General features: G+C 50.5%; 1 protein-coding gene across 1 annotated transcript; it reads left to right on the forward strand.

The window, feature by feature from the left end:
- Nucleotides 1–577: 577 nt before the first annotated feature.
- Nucleotides 578–5,097, forward strand: Mlf2 (myeloid leukemia factor 2). Its single transcript, XM_052721039.1, has 9 exons — nucleotides 578–694; nucleotides 1,202–1,279; nucleotides 1,568–1,694; nucleotides 1,913–1,948; nucleotides 2,908–2,961; nucleotides 3,282–3,410; nucleotides 3,542–3,701; nucleotides 4,125–4,337; nucleotides 4,557–5,097. The coding sequence occupies exons 2-8, from the start codon at nucleotides 1,230–1,232 to the stop codon at nucleotides 4,310–4,312; spliced, it is 744 nt and encodes a 247-aa protein (XP_052576999.1). The 5' UTR covers nucleotides 578–694; nucleotides 1,202–1,229; the 3' UTR covers nucleotides 4,313–4,337; nucleotides 4,557–5,097.
- Nucleotides 5,098–19,710: the final 14,613 nt, after the last annotated feature.

The following is a 19,710-nucleotide window of genomic DNA, read 5'->3' on the forward strand; positions in this document are numbered from 1 at the left end:
CCTGGCTTCCCTTTCCCTGTCGGCCTTTTTCAAGCCTGAACTAGACCTGAGCTAAACTGTCGCCGCCGCCTCCTCCTCCTCCTCCTCCTCTGCGTCACTCCCAGGACCCCGCCCGCCGGAGCGTCTCTCCCGAGGACGGGCCCCCGCGTTCCCCCGGCGAAGCACCCCTCCTCCAGTGTGTTTAAAGGTCCCCCCAGGGGTCCGCCCCACCGGTCGCCCACAGACAGCCCGCCTGCCCCTGCAAAGAAGGTGCGGCACGCCCTGCCCCCGCGCGGCGATCGGCCGGTCCTCCCCCCCACCCCGATTCCGCTCCGCCCTCCCCCACCGTCGCCGGAGCCTCTTCCTGTCCCTAGATCCCCAAGCCAGCTTAACGAGGCCTCCCGGCGGCCCCGGGGAGGGCCCGCCCTCCCCGGCTCCGCCGCGCGCGCCGCCCCCTCCCACGCCGGTGGGCGGGGCTCCCGCGGCCCGCCCCGGGGGCTGCCCGCCGTGACGTCACTTCCGTCCGGGCCTGGCCGAGGTTCGGCTCCGCGGGCCGAGGGCGGGGGTACGGAGGTGGCAGCTGAGACAGGAGGCGGTGCGGGAGGCGAGAAGCTCCCGCGCGGACCAATCCCTGCGTCCCGGGCCGCGACCCCGCTCCTGCAGCGCCCCGAGAAGAGGCCGGCCGGATGGGCCGCTGAGCCCGAGTCGGGGACCGGTGAGGCTGGGGCGCCGCGGCCTGCGCGCTTGGCAGGGTGGCGAGCCCGGGAGCGGACCTCCCTCTCCGGCTCGCTCGGCGGGAGGCACGGGCAGGGGCAGCCGGCGGCCGGCTCGGTGGGCAGTGAGGCCGGCCGAGGAGGCCTGGCCGAGGCCGGCACCAGCAGAAGGCGGAGTAGTTGGGGGTCATTAATGGGGCGGCGGGCCGCCGATCGGGATTCCTGTCTGAGCCTGGCGTCGGAGGAGGAGCTGACCATGGCTTGGGGAAGAGGATGGCGCGCGGGGGTGGGGGGACCAACACTGAGAGGCTTAGGAAAAATTCCGTGACCCGTGAGATGGGCATGGAGAGCCGCTCGCTCTCAGGACTAAAAGGTTGTATGGCCCACCTGCCGAAGGGTCTCCCTGGAGTTTGGAGGGGTCAGTGACAGTGTGTGTAAGAGTAGCTACACTGAGCCGGTGTGCAGAAGTCTGGCCGCCTGCATGGAACTCAGCCTCCGTGTCTTCACAGTGTGGAGCCCCCTGGAGCTGAGATCAGGATGTTCCGTTTCATGAGGGACGTGGAGCCTGAAGATCCCATGTTCCTGATGTGAGAACCTACCCCCGTCTCTCCCCCCCCCCCCCCCCCCCCCCCCCCCCCCCCCCCCCCCCCCCCCCCCCCCCAGCACTCTGCTTCAGGTCTGAGCAGTTCAGACAGACCTCCGAGTTCCTGTCTGGAACTGGTTAGAACTAGCTGGATACTCAGCTGCAGCTCTCAGTTAGAGGGAAGTTGGCGTCTGTGCCACTGTGTGCCCCTGACTTATTTTGGGGATGTGGGGAAGGCTGGGTTTTGACAGCCTGATCTCTTTGCTATCTGTATCGTATGCTCACTCCACAGGGACCCCTTCGCAATTCACCGCCAGCATATGAGCCGCATGTTGTCAGGTGGCTTTGGATATAGCCCCTTCCTTAGCATCACAGATGGTAACATGCCAGCAACCAGGCCTGCCAGCCGCAGGATGCAGGTAACAGTTGGAACATACCTGAGATGCAGGGTGGTTAGTAAAGCATGCCGTTGTTCTTGCCCTACAACCAGCTTAAAAAGGAAATGATCTGTGTGGGAGGCTGAGGAGAGGGGTCAGGAGTCTGGCTCCTTTTGAGAGAAGGGTGGGGGCGGGGGAACCGGCCTTGTTTGGTATTAAGGTAGAATGTTCTAACTTGTGTTCCTCATGTGTTTGTGTAGGCTGGGGCTGTCTCTCCCTTCGGGATGTTGGGAATGGTGAGTCCTTATGTTCCTGTTCCCGTGTATTTCAGACACACACTACAGTCTTAGACTTTGTTTCTAAATGTGCCCCTTTGGGGTAGTCTCAGGGATGGCATCAAAATCTCTTTGGATAGTTAACACATTCAGAGCCCATTTGGTATAAATCCTGGAGCTAGGACTGGAGCACAGTCAAGAGCACCTAGCTGTTCTTCCAGATGACCAGGGTTCAATTCCCAGCACCCACATGGCGGCTCACAACTATCTTATCTCCAGGGATCTGATGCCATCTTCTGGCCTCTACCATGCATTGCATGAATGTAGTACACATACATGCAGGCAAAACACCCATACATGTAAAAATAATAAAATGTTCACCCCACCACCACCCAGAAAAAAAAGGGAATCCTGGTGCTGGCTCCTCCTGACTCCTGGAAGTTCTTAGCCACTGAGGAAACTACAACTGTATAGCAGTTCTTTTAAGGAGACGGTGCATCCTAAGGGCCAGGGAAATGGAGTCTGGGATCCTTTCATGACTCTCTCTGTTCGAATGTTAGAGGTTTTAATTCATTGACATTGGCTCACTTCCCCAAAGATAAGGTAACACACCTAAAGAAAGATCAGAGCAGCCACAGAGCCTGAGGAGGTGGCCAGCAGCTTATGAGGGAGGAGGCTGAGTGTATAGGTTAGAAGTATAGGAAGAAGAGAAAGGACCTGTAGTCTAAGGTGGGTGGTAGTTCCAAAACAGCATCACCATATCTACTTGGCTTTTGCCGGGCAGTGGTGGCGCATGCCTGTAATCCCAGCACTCGGGAGGCAGAGGCAGGTGGATCTCTGTGAGTTTGAGGCCAGCCTGGACTACAGAGTGAGATCCAGGACAGGCACCAAAACAACAGAGAAACCCTGTCTGGAAACAGCAACAACAACAAAAAAGAATCTACTTGGCTTTCCTGACTGTCTTTCATCTCTTTCCTCAGTCTGGTGGCTTCATGGACATGTTTGGGATGATGAATGACATGATTGGGAACATGGTATGACTCTTGCTCCATATTCTTCCCAGGCCTTGTTCTCAGTGGCAGCTGCCATACCCGGCATCCTTTGAGGCAGGGGGTGGAGAAGTGTGCTAGTGAAGAGGTTGGGTTGGATGAAGTCATTGATTCAGAGCACAGGGGTCCTGTGTCTGCTCTCATACCTGTGTGCTTAGTGTTGAGCTGTGAGGAACTGGGGAAGTTATGTTTTTCCCATTCTCACATATTTTAAGAAAGATGTGGCGAGAACAAGCAGCTGAAGGGAGCTCCCTTCCACAGAGTAGCTTCCCCTCATCGGTCTGACCCTCCCCTTTCCTCCTCAGGAACACATGGCCGCCGGAGGCAACTGCCAGACCTTCTCCTCCTCTACCGTCATCTCCTACTCCAATACTGGGGACGGTGCCCCGAAAGTTTACCAGGAGACATCTGAGATGCGCTCTGCCCCAGGCGGGGTGAGTAAGGAAGTAGGATTGAGCGGCACCCACAGGAACCCTGACATCTTTTCTCGGGAGTGGGTCATGGGTGGTATAGCCAGGGCTTTGGGAGGTGAGATGAATATCCCGTGTTCACGTCGTCACCCCAGATCCGGGAGACACGGAGGACTGTCCGGGACTCTGACAGCGGTCTAGAGCAGATGTCCATTGGGCATCACATTCGGGACAGGGCTCACATCCTCCAGCGCTCCCGGAATCACCGTACAGGGGACCAGGAAGAACGGCAGGACTACATCAACCTGGATGAAAGTGAGTCTTCTGAGCAGCAGCCACAAGTCTAGTTCCTGTGGACTAGATCATAGCTTTCTTTCCCGTCCCACAGGTATCTCTCAGGCAGAGCTGTGGGTGAGCCCTATGCTTAGGCCTTGTTGCCATCTTCAGGGCTGAGTCAGGTGTTGCCAGGGAGGGGGCAGATCCTGTGACTGAAGTCAAGTGTTGATACTCTGCCGTATCTGGATCAGTGATTTTTTTTTCTCATTCCAGCCTTTACTTCATCTCTCTAGATGAGTGGCTTTGTTAAATTCCCATGGGGTGTGTCACTGCTGGTGTCCGTCTCCAGTAGATGGACCTCAGGCTTGCCTCCTGTTCTGACATACATGATCTCAACCTTTGCCCCTGATTTTTGGAAGGCTGAGGCTCACGGCCTCCATGTCGGCACTGTGTCTTCCTTAGGTGAGGCAGCAGCATTCGATGATGAATGGCGAAGGGAGACATCCCGATTCAGGCAGCAGCGTCCTCTGGAATTTCGACGACATGAGGCATCTGTGGGTGGGGGACGAAGGGCCGAGGGACCCCCCCGCCTGGCTATCCAGGGCCCTGAGGACTCCCCCTCCCGACAGTCCCGTCGCTATGACTGGTGAAGGCCCCAGGCTCTCAGCTTCTCTTGTAAGTGCCTGAAGGGAGGAATGGAAAGCTGACAGACCCGAGGAAGCTGGGTGGCAGGCCTGGGTGCCTTTTGGGTTCCCGGCTAGTCATGCCTTTGGTAGTGTAGCTTAGCTGTCATTGGAGGAGAAATGTGCTCCCTCTGAGTGGCAGGACGAGTAGCCCAGACCCCAGGCCTCTGCGTCCCTTCTCCACCTGACACACTCATCTTTTCTTCTCCAGGTACAGGCTGAGAGGCTGAGATCATCCCATGAAATAACGTTGTCCTTTCCAACCTCCACCCCAATTTAATATTAACTTAACAGGCAAGCTGGCCCCCACCTCTCCCTGGGGGTCTCAGGGAGAACCTTTTACTGCCCCCCTTACCCACTTTTTCCGTCTTGTAGCCCCTCACCATGATGACCCCGCCCATCGTATCCACTAACTTGAGTTTTCTTCATTCTGCCGCTCCCTCTCCAAGCCGCCTCATCTTCCCTGAGCCCCTCCCACGCGTTGAAGGTTTTGGGGGGCAAGCTCTGGGTTTAGGGATCGCCTCCCTCCGCTCCCCTGGACCCTTGCCCACCTCTTCCTCAGAGCCCCACTGCAGATGCCATAGTCCCCTGACGGCTGTGGAGGGAGTGGACTGGTTCCCAACTCTGTCCCTTTTCCCACCCCACATCACAAAAAACACTTTCCTATACCCTTCTCTGCCTTTATAAAAAGAAATGATTTGTGCAACTTGTAACTAGGTGTTTATGGAATAAAGGAGAATGGGAAAAAGTAACTTCTGGTTGTGCCTTCGTTCTTCCTAGTTCAACCTCCCACACCCTAGTCACCTCTCCTCTTGGCTCCGCTGCGGCCCAGCTCTCTTAGGGTTTCTGTTGCTGTGGTGAAACACCATGACCGAGGCAGCTTATAAAAGAAAACATTTAACTGGGGTTTTGCTTACAGTCTCAGGTGAGTCCAGGACCACCATGGTGGGGACATGAGGCAGGCAGGCAGGCATGGTGCTGCCGCAGGAGCTGAGAGCTCACGTCTGACCTCCAAGCAGGAGGCAGACAGGGAGACTGGGAAGAGCCTGGGCTTTTGAAAGCTCAAATCCAGTGACCCTCCTCCTAATCCTTCCTAAACTCCATCACAACTGGGAACCGAACATTTAAATATATGAACCTGTGGTGGCCACTCTCAATCCCTCAAACAACCAGAGCAGCGCCTCAGTCCTGAGCATGGAGCTGTGGCCGCTCAGCCTCAGTCCTGAGCATGGAGCTGTGGCCACTCAGCCTCAGTCCTGAGCATGGAGCTGTGGCCGCTCAGCCTCAGCCCTGAGCATGGAGCTGTGGCCGCTCAGCAGGTGGGGCCACTTGATCGCCCTCTCCCTTGCATCTGACTAACTTCACTCCAGGGTCACACTAGGGTACAGGGTGTAGCCTATGGAGTGGGCCAGCCCTCCTTTGGGCAGACACTCGGACAGGTAACCTTATACAAGTCTTCAAGACAGGAGGACTGGGGGTCAGCCTTCCTCAGACTCATCAACCCCAGATGCTGAGAAGTCGAGCCAGGGAAGGAGAGCAGTGGAGAAGGTCAGCTGGAACCGGAGCAGTCTGGAGGATGGGGGAGCTCACATTTCTCAGCATGCTCACTCTTGCTTTGCAGCCAAATGGGTCACTCTGTCCCTCCTGCATGCTAGGCAAGCACTCTGCCACTGAGCTATGTCCCCAAGCCAGGTTTCCCGTGTGCTTTGTTTTATTTTCTTCTGCAGACAGGGTCTCTTACAGTACCAGATTGGCTGTAACTAAGAACGACCTTAAATTCCTGATCCTCCTGCCTCTGCCTCTCAAGTGGTGGGATTATAGGCATGTACCACCATGCCTGGAAGCATTTCAGATTTCTTCTATTCAGTTATTTTTCTGCTGATAAAAGCCAAAATATAGCCGGGTGGTAGTGGCTGACGCTTTTAATCCCAGCGCTTGGGAGGCAGAGGCAGGTGAATCTCTGTGAGTTCAAGACCAGCCTGGTCTACAGAGCAAAGAGTTCCAGTACAGCTAGGACTGTTACACAGAGAAGCCCTGTCTCAAAAAAAAAAAAAAAAAAAAAAAAAAAAAGCCAAAATATAGAGCCAGACATAGTTGTGGTGAATGCCTTTAATCCCAGCATCTGAAGGCAGAGAGAGGTGGGTCTTCACAGTTGAGGCCAGCCAGGGTTGCATAGTAAGAACCCTATCTCAAAAAACCAAAAACAAAAACATCCACAGTAAAAGGACCTTAAAGTTCTGGGCCCTCTCAGAGAAGAAAAGATTCCCTATGACTGATAGACAAATAGATTCCAGTGAATTAGGGATTGTCTAGTTGGCCAAGAAGCAGAGAGATGAAATTGAGCCCAACATTCAGGCTCAGAACAGTCACTAATCTGGTTAGAGGGCTGGTGAAGATGGCTGCCTGTAGGGCAGCGGCATCGCCTGGGTCCTGAAGCTGTACGGTAGAAACCCTGACGTGGGTGGGAGGCACGTCCTTCAGGTGCAGAAGCAGCTCTCATGGTTAGCTAGGGTTGAAGACCAGAGGCTTGGCCCCCAGGCCAGTCTACTAACTTGGTCTTGGGCAAGTTTTGCACTTACCTGGGCCTCAATTACTAGTTACCTTCCAACTGTAAGAAATCTCAGGATGAACTTCATGCCTGGCCTCTCTCTGCATTATAGTACTGTGTCCACATTCCAGTGTTCTTTCTGTTCGTTTGTTTTGTGGGCTGGGATCTCATATAGCCCAGGCTGGGCTTGAACTCAATGTGGAGCCGAAGATGACCTTGAACTTCTGATCCTCCCAGGTGCTAGAATTCCAGGCTTGAGCTACTACAGCCAGCTTTTAAGTGTAGTTATGGATGGACTAGAGCAGGGCAAGGACCCTGGCTTCAATCTAAGTGCTACAACCAATGTTTCACACTCTCGTTCACGTCCTGGTTTTCAGGTATATAGATGAATTGTTTCTGTAGTGCTGGGGATGGGAGCTGGGCTTCCTCACATATGCTAGTCAAGTGTCCTACCACTGAGCTACAGCCCCAGCCCTAATGGAACTGATGTTCCCCTGGTCCCTGCTCTAGGGTTGGTCATGATCACCTTGCTTCAGCCTGAGCCATGTGATTGTAGGTGCTCAGCAGGGACATGTTATAGGACACAGGGTGCCAGGAGGGGACTGAGTTCCAGAAGAACTAGCCGTTCTGGGTCCCCCCAGCACCTCACCTCTGCGATCACAGTGAGGGAGAGCTAAAGATCAGGAAAGTGGTGGTGCACACCTTTAATCCCAGCACTCGGGGGAAGAGGCAGTGGATCTCTGGGAGTTTGGGGCCAGCCTGGACTACAGAATGAGTTCCAGGAAAGCCAGGACTATGCCAAGAGTCAGTCTCTCTCATTTTTTCCCCCAAGGCGGTTTCTTTGTGTAGCCCTTGGCTGTCTTGGAACTCTCTCTCTGTAAAAGAAAGAAGGAAGGAAGGAAGGAAGGAAGGAAGGAAAGGGAGGGAGGGAGGGAGGGAGGGAGGGAGGAAGGAAGGAAGGAAGGAAGGAAGGAAGGAAGGAAGGAAGGAAGGAAGGAAGGAAGGATGAAAGGAGACTCTCCTGAGGAATGCTGGCCAGCTCTCCATCTTGGCTTCGTCTCCCTGCAACAGCTCCCTCTCAGCCCCAGACACTGGGTAGACATACTCAGGTCTGGCCCCACCCCTGAAAAGTATAGGTCAGAAGAGGCTGGTCCTGGGTGTGAGACCAAGCAGAACAATGCAGAGGAGTGCAGTCAGTAATGAGCAAGACCTAGCCAAGCCAATGATGCTAACAGGCTCTTCATCTCTCAGCTCTAGTCCCCTGAGGGCTTTTCTAGACACTGGAGGCCTGGATTCCTGGAGTCACACCTCAGGACTGTGAGTGGACTCAAACGACACAGCTTAGGAGATACCAAGTCACATCCTGCTCTGATGTTTCTATTACCCTCTGGTGCTCCCTGCTACTCTCTCGGCCTCCACTCCCCTCAGAGCTCCTCAAACACTTCAGACACAAACTGGAAATTATCGGAAATCATTCCCCCAGCTGGGAACCATCATCTTTGGCTTCCTCCATGTCTCGGCACCCCCTGCAGTGGCAAGTGGAAACAAGTGTTTTGGCTCTGCTCTGCTGTGGTTTGGATTTTTTTCTCTTTCCTTCCATCACTGCCCCAGTTCTCCATCTTCCTTTACTCTGTGTCCAAGTCGTATAGATGCCGTTACCTGGAGAATCAGGAACCGGCCTGCAGGAGGGGCCCGGTAATTCTAGGAGGCTGAGGAAGAGCTGTGAATCATGACCAGCCTGGGCTACATATTGTAGTACCTGGATGCCAGCCCGGGCTACATAATGTCTCAAAAGAAACTAAACTAAATTAAATCCAATAGTCTGTGCTGTCAGTTCAGATTTTATTTATTTATCTGTTTATCTATTTTATTTTTTTGAGACAGGGTCTCTCTACATAGCCCTGGATGTTCTAGAACTCACTATGTAGCCTAGGCTGGCTTTGAACTCACAGATCCGCCTGCCTCTGTCTCCCGAGTGCTGGGGTTAAAAGTGTGCGCCACCACTCCCAGGTCAGCTCATATATTTTAAGTCTTCTTAGTTACACATGTCAAGACAAGCCCTGCTCTTGAGGTCCAGGACTGAGGGAGCCAAAAGGGCAAGGACCCCTTCCCTCAGGCCGTTCCTGTCAAGCCAGGGGCTCTCTCACTAAGCTGCATCTCCAGCCCTTTCTTGCTGTCTTTTTTGAGGTAAGTTCCTGCTATGAAGCCTATAACTCACCCTCCTATCTCAGTTTCCCTGTGGAGCTGAGGTTAGACGCATGTACCGCCACACCCAACTACCTCTTGCTCTTTTATATCACAAGGTCTTCTGATAGGCGGGGCAAGAGATGAGAGACGCTGTGTGGGAGAAGGGATGAAGATGGGGAAATATGGCATCATAGGCCCCGGGCACTGAAGGAAACGAGCCCCCAGCTGGGGCCCAGAGAAGGGACCTTGTGTGGCTGTTTTCCCACACAATGTTGTCTCATCCTTAGAACCAGTGGTGGAGACAGAGCTGGCCCTGCTTGACAGGAAGTTACCTTGAGGGATCTGCCCTACTGAATGCTGCTGGCCCCTGCCTAAGGCCCTATGGGTACCCCTAAGAGTGGGGAGTTAGACTGTTCGGAGCTCCTCGCCCTTCCTCTGCCCTTTAACGTTCTTCCCCCGAATGTGCCATCTCTTGGCTGGGTGTAGAGTGGCCCTTCTCCCTTCTCCTGCCATCAGCATCCACCCTTCTTGCCTGTTCCCTGCCACATGGAGGGGTTGCAGGTTCTGCGCCATCATCTTCAGTGACAGTAGTGGCAGTGTCCTCCAGCCAGGAGGCAGACCACGTGACTGAGGGGGTTGAAGGAAGAGAGAGGATGAGGGGCCTAGGAAAGTGTTAGGGAGCCAGGCGGTTCGGGAGGCAGAGGTAGGCGGATCTCTGTGAGTTCGAGGCCAGCCTGGTCTACAGAGTGAGTTCCAGGACAGGCTCCAAAGCTACACAGAGAAACCCTGTCTCTAAACACCAAAAAAAAAAAGAAAAAGAAAAGTGTTCTGGGGCTGTGGTTGGGGCTCTAAAAGATGAGCAGAGATAGCATGAAGGTCAAGGGGACAATGAGGTGGAGATGGTTTGGTGGGAGAAGCAGAGCCACACCACTAGGGATTTAGGCAGACCTCCTGGGACTGAGGGTGCAGTCCAGTCGGCAGAGGGCTTGCCTGGTTTGTTCAAGGCCCGGATTCCAGCCCAGCAAAATGTATATAGAGAATTGCCATCCTGAATTTTCCATGGGAATAAACGCCAGTTCACAGAGGTTATAGTAGGAAGGGACAGACTTATTCCCAGTTTAGAAGGGACGGAATTGATGATATACACAACAATCTCAGAATTGAAAGACTGTGATCTCAGCTACTCAGGAGGCAGAAACAGGAAAATCAAAAGCTCGCTCAAGGCCTGGGGGCTGGAGAGACGGCTCAGGAGTTAGGAGCACTTGCTGCTTTTGCAGAGGACCAAAGTTCAGAAGCCATGGCAGAGGAGCAAAGGTCAGATGCCAGCACCCACACTGGGTGACTCACAGCTAACTGCTTGAACTGTAGCTCCACGGGATCCAACATCCTCTGGCCTCTTTGGGAAGAGAGAGAGAGAGAGAGAGAGAGAGAGAGAGAGAGAGAGAGAGAGAGAGAGGGAGGGAGGGAGGGAGGGAGGGAGGGAGGGAGAGAGAGAGAGAGGGAGGGAGGGAGAGAGAAACATGTATTGTTTTGAAATACGATCTCAATATGTAGCCTAGGTTAGACTTGAACTACAAATGCACATGACATGCTGACACGCTAGCTCTTACTTACCTCAGCACTTGTTTTATAGCACTGGGTTGAACCCCCCATCTTGGGTATGCTAGGTGAGCACTCTACTGCTTTTTAATTTTTTGGTTTTTTTTTTTTTTTTTGAGAGGGTCTTATTCTGTAGTCCAGACTGACCTCCAGTAAGTGGCAATCTGGTACCTGAGCCCGATGAATACTGAGAACACAGGCGTCATCACCAAGTCCTGCTATGCGCTCTAGAACTAAGATACATTCCCAGCCCTGTTTGCTTATTTACCTAGAGACTGGGTATCATGTAGCCCAGGCTAGCCTTGCACTCTCTATGCAGGCAAGGGTGACCTTAAAATTCTGATCCTCATACCTTCTCGGCTGAGTGCTGGGATTACAGGTGTGTATGCAACCACATCCAGCTTTATATGGCACTGGGGACTGAGCCCAGGGCTTTGTACAAGCCAGGCAAGCACTCTGTCAACTAGATTACATTCCCAGCTCCGTAGCATTTATTTTAAATTTGTTGAGATTTACAAAACAGGATATAATTGGTCTTACTAATTGTCCCATGTATATTTGAAAAAAGTGTGTATTCTGCTATGCTGAGGGCAATTTTTTCTCTTTTTTTATTTTTATTTTTATTTATTTATTTATTTATTTATTTATTTATTTTATTTATTGGTGGTGGTTTTGTTTTTGTTTTTTGAGACAGGGTCTCACTATGTAGCCATGGCTGGCCTATAACTACATAGACCAGGCTGACCTCAAACTCATAGATCTGCCTGCCACTGCCTATTGAATGCTGGGATTAAACATGTACAGCACCACATCTGACCCTTTTTTTTTTTTTTTTTTTTTTTTTTGGTTTTTCGAAACAGGGTTTCTCTGTGTAGCTTTGCGCCTTTCCTGGAACTCACTCGGTAGCCCAGGCTGGCCTTGAACTCACAGAGATCCGCCTGGCTCTGCCTCCCAAGTGCTGGGATTAAAGGCGTGCGCCACCACCGCCCGGCTCACATCTGACCCTTTTAAAATTAAAAAGAAGTTATGTGTATGAGTATTTTGCTACATAGTATATCTGGGCACCATATGTGTCCCTGTTGCCCATGGAGATCAGAAGGGAGCATCAGATCCCCTGGAACTGGAGTTACAGACAATTCTGAGCACCATGTGTGAGCTGAGAATTGAACCTGGGTCCTCAGGAGGAGCAGTCAGTGCCTTTAATTGCTGAGCATCTCTCCAGCCTCAGAATGTTCGCTAAGTGTCAGTTCGATCCTGCTAGTTGGAGGAACTGGTCAGTTCTATATCTTGCTGTTTGTTTAGTTGCTGATGACTGAGGTTTGGTGCTATTCTAGTTGATTTATGTGGCTGTGACAAGTACTCTGACCAGTCCCACTTGGGGAAGGAAAAGGTTCACTTCAGCTTACAGGTTAGAGTTCTCCATCAAGCGCAGCCAAAGCAGAAGCTCAAGCAGGAACCTGGAGGCAGGAACTGAGCGTGGGACAGCACTCCTGGTTTGCTTTCCAGAGCAAGCTACCTTTCTTACAGCCCAGGCCAGGCCCACATACCTAAGGATGGCTCCACCCACAGTGGGACGGGCCTTCCGACCTCTACCAGCAATTAAGAAAATGCCTCAGGGCTATAGTCACAGGCCAGTCTGATCCTGGCAACTCTGCAGCTGAGGCTCCCTCTTCCCAGGCTACTCCAGGTCTGTGTCAAGTTGACAGCCAAAGCTAAGTGTAACAGGAAGGCCTCTCTAACAGACCCGGGCATCAGGAAGGGTTCTCTAACAGACCCGGGCATCAGGAAGGGCTCTCTAACAGACCCGGGCATCAGGAAGGGCTCTCTAACAGACCCGGGCATGGCTAACGTGGTGCCAGCAGGTCTTGCTCCCTCCTCTTCTCTCCCCCTTGCTAAACTGTTAGATTACATTCCCACAGCTAGCCACCAAAGTCTACTCCTTTATTTGGCCACTTCCTTATGCCTAAAACAAGGTCCAACGATCAAAATACCAAGGTCCAGCATTCTAGATTCATTATTTGGCCACACTGATTTACATGTCTAATCAGGACTTTCCAACCCATCCTAACACGGACTTGCCCTTTTCTCCTTAAATACCACTCCTGCAGCTGGGCAGTGGTGTCCTGTGCCTTTAATCCCAATACTCGGGAGGCAGAGCCAGGCGGATATTAGTTCAAGGTCTATAGCCTGGTCTATAGAGCAAGTTCCACGACAGCCAAGGCTACACAGAGAAACCCTGTTTCAAAAAACCGAAAACCAAAACCAAAACCACTCCTTTACAGACACCTGCTGCTGCCTTCACCTGATCCAGAGGGAGCCCCTCCCCCACCATCTCCCATCTCTCTGGGGGTAATACATTTCTTTTGTGCTGAGAATTTGGTATCTGGATGGGTTATGTGTGGACTTGGAGGACCCTTCATAACAGATACTTTCAATTGTATTTGCAGCTACCCATGTCTCCCTTAAGATCTGTCTTCCTATGGCTTGAAGCTCTATAGTTAGACATAACATTTACATTTACAGACTGTTTTCTTGGAAAGCTTTTTTTTTTTTTTTATCATATGTAATGTCCCCTTTTATCTGTTACTGATAATACTACAACCAATTTTTTATTGAAAAAAATTTTAAGTATTTTATTATTTTATGTGTATATGGGTATTTTGTCTGACTCTAAGTCTACACACCAAATGTGTGAGAGCTGGTGCCTGTGGAGACCAAAAGGGGGCATCAGATTGCCCTGGAGCTGCCAAGCGGGTGCTTGGAATTGAGCCTTTGGAAGAACAGCCAGTACTCTGTCAAGTCCCAAAGGAACATGGGACCAGTCTCACTCAGTCCCTGTGGCCCCTCCCAGCACTGCCCACCCCGCTCCCGCTGGCTTCCCTTACCCACCCCCAGCCTCTGATTTCTATATAAACTGGCCATTTTGCTCACACAATCTCTCTTGACTTCTTGGCCCTTGGCCCCTCTCTTGGTCCACCAAGCCCTCTCACCCTCAAGGCCAGCTCAGTCAGGACCCTTCCAGATGCCTCTGGCTGAACTCTCCCTCACATCTACAATAAAACCCTTCTCCTCAAGCAAACCCTAGGATCAGTCATGTCCTCACGGTCATTCATATCCCGAGTCACCTCTTGTGCTCCTTAATTAAAATGTTTTTCATTTATTGTGTATATGTGTGCTCTTGCCCATGCATGTGCACGCGTGTGTGCGTGTGTGTGTGCGTGTGTGTGTGTGTGTGTGTGTGTGTGTGCCCGCGCACGCGCGCCAGAAGATAACTTTCAGGACTCCTAGGGATCAAACGGGACATCAAGTTTGGCAAAAGCCCCATTATTAGCTGAGCCATCTTGCTGGTCCCAATTTAACTTACTTTGTTAGAGTTTGGTGGTATATTTTCCTAGTCTTTTACTTTTAACTCACTGTAGGATTTTTGGAAATAGCGTATGGTTGAAAATTTAAAGTTTGTTTTGATGAGTTCTGTTTTAATTGGAATGTGTAGGTAGGTGACTTATTTTTAAGAGCTATTAATATGTTTGACTTATTTCTCTCTGTAGTTGGTGCTTCTTCATATTTGTACTTCCCGTTACCACTGTCCAGGTTGATTCACTTGAATGTTCTTTAGCATTCCATTTTATTATTTTTAATTACGTTTAGGTGTGTGTGGTGTGTCTGCTTGTGAGCGCAGGTGCCTGCAGGTGACACAGGCATTGGATCCCTTGAGCTGGTGCTTGTGAGCTGCCTGATGTGGGTGCTGGGAACAGAACCTGAGTTCTCTGGAGGAGCAGCACATGCTCTTAATCACTTCAGCCATTTCTCCACCCCTTTATTTTGTTATTTGAGACAGGGTCTCATTATGGAGCCCAGATTAGCGATATTCCTGCCTCTGCCTCCTAAGTGTTGGGATTACAGGCCTGTATTACTGCACCCTGGAAGTAATGTACTGATTTTTATCATTAAATTCCCCTGTGTTATTTCATCACCTCTCTGCATACATATTTTTAGTGGTTGTAGGTAGGGATTGGCAAGCTTCTGTGGCCAGATAATAAATATGTTGGGTTTTATAGACCCAACACTCAATTTTGACACTGTAATACAAAAGCAACCTTATGTAATATCCAAATAAATGAGGCATAATTATGTTAAAAATTTTATTTATAAAAAAGAAGTGCCAGCCTGACCTAGGTTGCTTAGATAGGCATGGTCTGGCCCTCCACTTAAACCTTAATCTCCACTTATAAGGTGGACTGGGACAGTGGGGTGGCCACTGGGTCTCTTCATCCCTTTTCCCAGAGTAGCCATACTGAATAAGTCTTTTTTCCTGTTTCCACTATTAACTTGGTTCTTTTTTTGGTTCTTTTTTTTTTTGGTTTTTCAAGACAGGGTTTCTCTGTGTAGCTTTTCGACTTTCCTGGAACTCACTTGGTAGCCCAGGCTGGCCTCGAACTCACAGAGATCCGCCTGGCTCTGCCTCCCGAGTGCTGGGATTAAAGGCGTGCGCCACCACCGCCCGGCAACTTGGTTCTTTTAACCAGCTTATTGAGTATAGCTGCTAAGCTTGACTTGCTGGGCCACAGCTCGGCTTCTAAGTCCAACGACAGAGTGATGTACTTATTGACCCCAAAGATGTATTTGTTTTAATGTCTGTTCACCATGTGTACGCAGTGCCCACAGTGGCCAGAAGAAGGCAGTAAGTCCCCTGGAACTGGAGTTATGGGGGGTTGGGGAGCTAGGGGAAGTTGTTAGATGTTGTGTGGATGCTAAGAACCAAACCTGGGTCCTCAGCAAAAGGAACAAATGCTCTTCTTAACCACTAAGTCATTTCTCTAGCTCCAGAAAACAGCTTCAGGCAAAGAGACAAATCACCCCAAACTCCAATGCCCAGAATTCTTTTTTTTTTTTGGTTTTTCGAGACAGGGTTTCTCTGTGTAGCTTTGCGCCTTTCCTGGAACTCGCTTGGTAGTCCAGGCTGGCCTCGAACTCACAGAGATCCACCTGGCTCTGCCTCCCGAGTGCTGGGATTAAAGGCGTGCGCCACCACCGCCCGGCCCAATGCCCAGAATTCTTAACACAAACATATTTTGTATTATTTCAGGCATTTCAGTCAATACGTATTTACTAAGTGTCTTGACAAAAAAAAAAAAAAGACTATATCCTGCCCCGTGTATCTCACATTTGGCGGAGCAGTGGGTTGCAGGCTACCGCCCTGCATCCAGGAACCAGCCCTGCTCTTCTTCCTAGGATGGAGCCTTACCTCCTCATCAGTTTACTCCTACTTCAGCTTCTGGTTTGTTTTAAAGCCATATCCTTTTTGTTTTTCCTTTTTTTCTTTTTAACCTCAGGCAAGATGTGGCTTTCTGGGTCAACCACTTTACCTCATCCACTATTTCTCAGCTCATAACCCTTCAGTTTATAACCACACACTGGAGGACATCAAAGGACAAGTTCTGTCTTGCTCACTTTGCGCATGCATGCTCAGCTTCACCTTTGCCTATCCTCCCAGACGGTGGTGGGGCCTTTCTCTGTTATCCAGAGCCCCGAGGTGTCAGCCTTCAGTTAGTCCACACTGTCATCCTGCTGAGCAAGAATGCTTCATACCCAGGACTTCACGGCTTAGAACTGCGAGCCACGAAGAGTGCAGAAAACACATTCAGAGATTTTCACATATTTAGTGTATGTGGACATACCTGGACATGTTCATGCTATGAACACATGAGCCTATGAAGTCAGAGGATAACCTGAGGGAGGTTTATCCACTAAGCCATCTCAAAGGCCCTTTTAAAACTTATATAAGCGGGGTGGTTGTGGTGGTGGTGGTGGTGGTGGTGGTGGTGGTGAATGCCTTTAATCCCAGCCTTCGGGAGGCAGAGGCAGGTGGATCTCTGTGAGTTTGAGGCCAGCCTGGGCTACAGAGTGAGTTCCAGGACAGGCACCAAAACTACACAGAGAAACCCTGTCTCGAAAAACCAAAAAAAAAAAAAAAAAAAAAAAACTTATATAAACTAATTTGATAGAAACGGGCACAAAGGTTGTTTTTAAGACAGAGTTTCTCTGTGTAACAGTCCTGGCTGGCCTGGAACTCACTCTGTAGACCAGGCTTGCCTCGAACTCAGAGATCTGCCTGCTTCTGCCTCCCGAGTGCTGGGATTAAAGGCATGCACTACTACCACCTGGCAATTGCTCTATTTCAAATGCATTTTGAGATCTGACTGTCTCTGCCCCCAAGTGCTGGGATTAGAGGTGTGCACTAGCACTGCCCAGCTTGCACAGGGATTCCCCGCTGGTGACTTGGAAACAATGCCACAGAAACTGCCTTTGCTGGGCAATTCCCATCATGGCTGCCAGCCTTCTCTGCTCTCTTCTAGGCTCACCGTGTCAAAAACTCCCACCCTCTTGAGCACAGGCTGGATGGCCCAGTGGTGGAAATGATGGACTGCCACTCCCTGTGACTTCATCTTGCTGGTGTAGTCTTTTTGGTTCTTGTTATGATGGTGAGGGTGACCTGAGTGGCCACTAACCATCGGTGAGTGTCCTGGTAAGGCCCTCAGTACAGTCACCCATCAAGTGACTCCTGCCGACCACATTTGAGTCTTAGAGAACCGTGGCCTTATTTAACGCCTTTTCCTTTTGTGGTCCTGGCGATCAAACCCATGACAGACGAGAGTGCCACCACTGAGTTACAATCAGCCCAATAGCTCACACCTAAATTATAGCCTTGTGGGAAAGCCCAAAGCAAGAATTCAGCTCAGCTCTACCCAGTTTTTTAATCATACAATCAAAGACAATATGCTAAGGATTTGTTTTGTGACAGGGAAGGACTTGCTACATAGACCTGGGTAGCCTGGTACAACGCAGCCCAGGCTGGCCCCAAACTTGCAGCAGTTCAACCTCAGCACCACAAATGCCAGGATTACAGGTGTGCACTACGTCCCTAGCTAACAGGCTGCCTTAAGCCCCTAAGTTGAGGCTGATTTGTTTCGGAGCAGTAACAACACTTTATATATCCCTAAACTGTCCTACTCACCTGTTAGACTAAGTTCATCTAAGTAGAAAACATTTTCTTACTACTTACGATGTTTAGTAGCCTTTTTTATGTATGGATTTCACCAGGTTTTCTTGGGTTATTTTTCTGCAGCTATGTGTGCATCTGTGTGTGGGCATGTTCAAGGGAACGCAGGTGCCAATCATCAAGTCCTTATGGAGCTGAAATCACAGTTATAAGGGGCTAGGAATCCAACTGGACTTGGGTCCTATGCAAGAGTAGTATGCGCTCTTAACGACTGAACCATTCTCCAGCCTCTGGAAATTTCTGATCTCTAACAGTATTCAATAAAACACTACACAAGGAGTTCCAGGTCAGTCTCTGCTATATAGCAAGATCCTGTAGGTTTGTATGATGGCCCATGCCTGTAATCCCATTAAGAAGAGGACCAGGAATTCAAGGTCACCTTTACCTACACAGTAAGTTCCAGGCCAGCCAGGGCTACAGGAAACCCTGGCTCCAAAACCCCAAACTGAACAAGAACGAGCAGGGGGTGGGGTGGGGTGGGGAGCAATCTCTCTCAGGTGAGAGCAAGACTAGCAAGAAAAAGCTCACGGACGCCCTCTACTTTGTAAGCTCATTCCTACTTTATTTTTAAAATATAAAGGTTTGTAGGGTCGAGAGATGAGTCCTGAATAAGAGCATAGGCAGCTCTTGCAGAGGACCCAGATTTGATTCCCAGCACTCACATGGTAGCTCATGACTTACTTCACCCAGTTCCAGGAGATTTGATGCCCTCTTCTGGCCTCTGCAGGCACCGCCCACGCACACATGCGGTACCCAGACACACATGCAGGCAAACACTTATTTATATTAAATTAAAATGCTAAAAACACAAATATAACAAGCAAAGGAAAAAACCAGACTAGGCATGCTCTAATCTGTGTGGACCATCTGCTACTCTGCCTTCAGACTTCTGCTTGTTTTTAATCTATTACATTTATTTATTTATGCACCCCCCCGACATACACACACATACAATCAAGGGATAATCTGCAGGAGTCAGTTCTCTCATTCCACGTGGGCCCAGGGATCGAACTCATGCTTTTATCAGACCTGGAGGCAAGAGACTCCAACATGTTGACCCTTCTTTACCAGCTCAAGTGGGTACTTACTACACAGGGTGGTGGTATCAGGGACCAAAATCATGGTCTTAAGAGCAGTAGGTAAAGCCGGGCGGTAGTGGTGCACGCCTTTAATCCCAGCACTCTCGGGAGGCAGAGACAGGCGGATCTCTGTGAGTTCGAGGCCAGCCTGGTCTACAGAGTGAGTTCCAGGACAGGCTCCAAAGCTACACAGAGAAACCCTGTCTCGAAAAACAAAAAACAAAACAAAAGAGTAGTAGGTAAACACTCTACCAATGAGCTATACAGCCCCAGCTCCTTTATTTTTTTGAGAGGACCTCAATATGTAGCTCAGGCTAGCCTTGGACTTGAGAACCTCCTGCCTCATCTTCCTAAGCTGACAAAGATGTACCACTGCATCTGACTGGCTTAACCTTTTGATGTCTTTTTTTTTTTAATTTTTTTTAAAAGATTTATTTATTGCCGGGCGGTGGTGGCGCACGCCTTTAATCCCAGCACTCGGGAGGCAGAGCCAGGCGGATCTCTGTGAGTTCGAGGCCAGCCTGGTCTCCAAAGCGAGTTCCAGGAAAGGCACAAAGCTACAGAGAAACCCTGTCTCGAAAAACCAAAAAAAAAAAGATTTATTTGTGTATACAGTGTTCTGCCAGGCCAGAAGAGGGCACCAGACCTCATTACAAATGGTTGTGAGCCACCATGTGGTTGCTGGGAATTGACCTTGAACTCTGGAAGAGGCAGGCTGTGCTCTTAACGTCTGAGCCATCTCTCTAGTGGCACCCCCCCCCCCCCCCGCCTTTTTTTTTGGTTTTTCGAGACAGGGTTTCTCTGTGTAGCTTTGCGTTCTTCCTGGATCTCACTCTGTAGACCCGGATGGCCTCGAACTCACAAAGATCCACCTGCCTCTGGGTGCTGGGAT

Source organism: Peromyscus californicus, unplaced genomic scaffold (assembly GCF_007827085.1).
Source record: "Peromyscus californicus insignis strain IS unplaced genomic scaffold, ASM782708v3 Scaffold_6__1_contigs__length_162567912, whole genome shotgun sequence".
Taxonomy (NCBI): domain Eukaryota; kingdom Metazoa; phylum Chordata; class Mammalia; order Rodentia; family Cricetidae; genus Peromyscus; species Peromyscus californicus.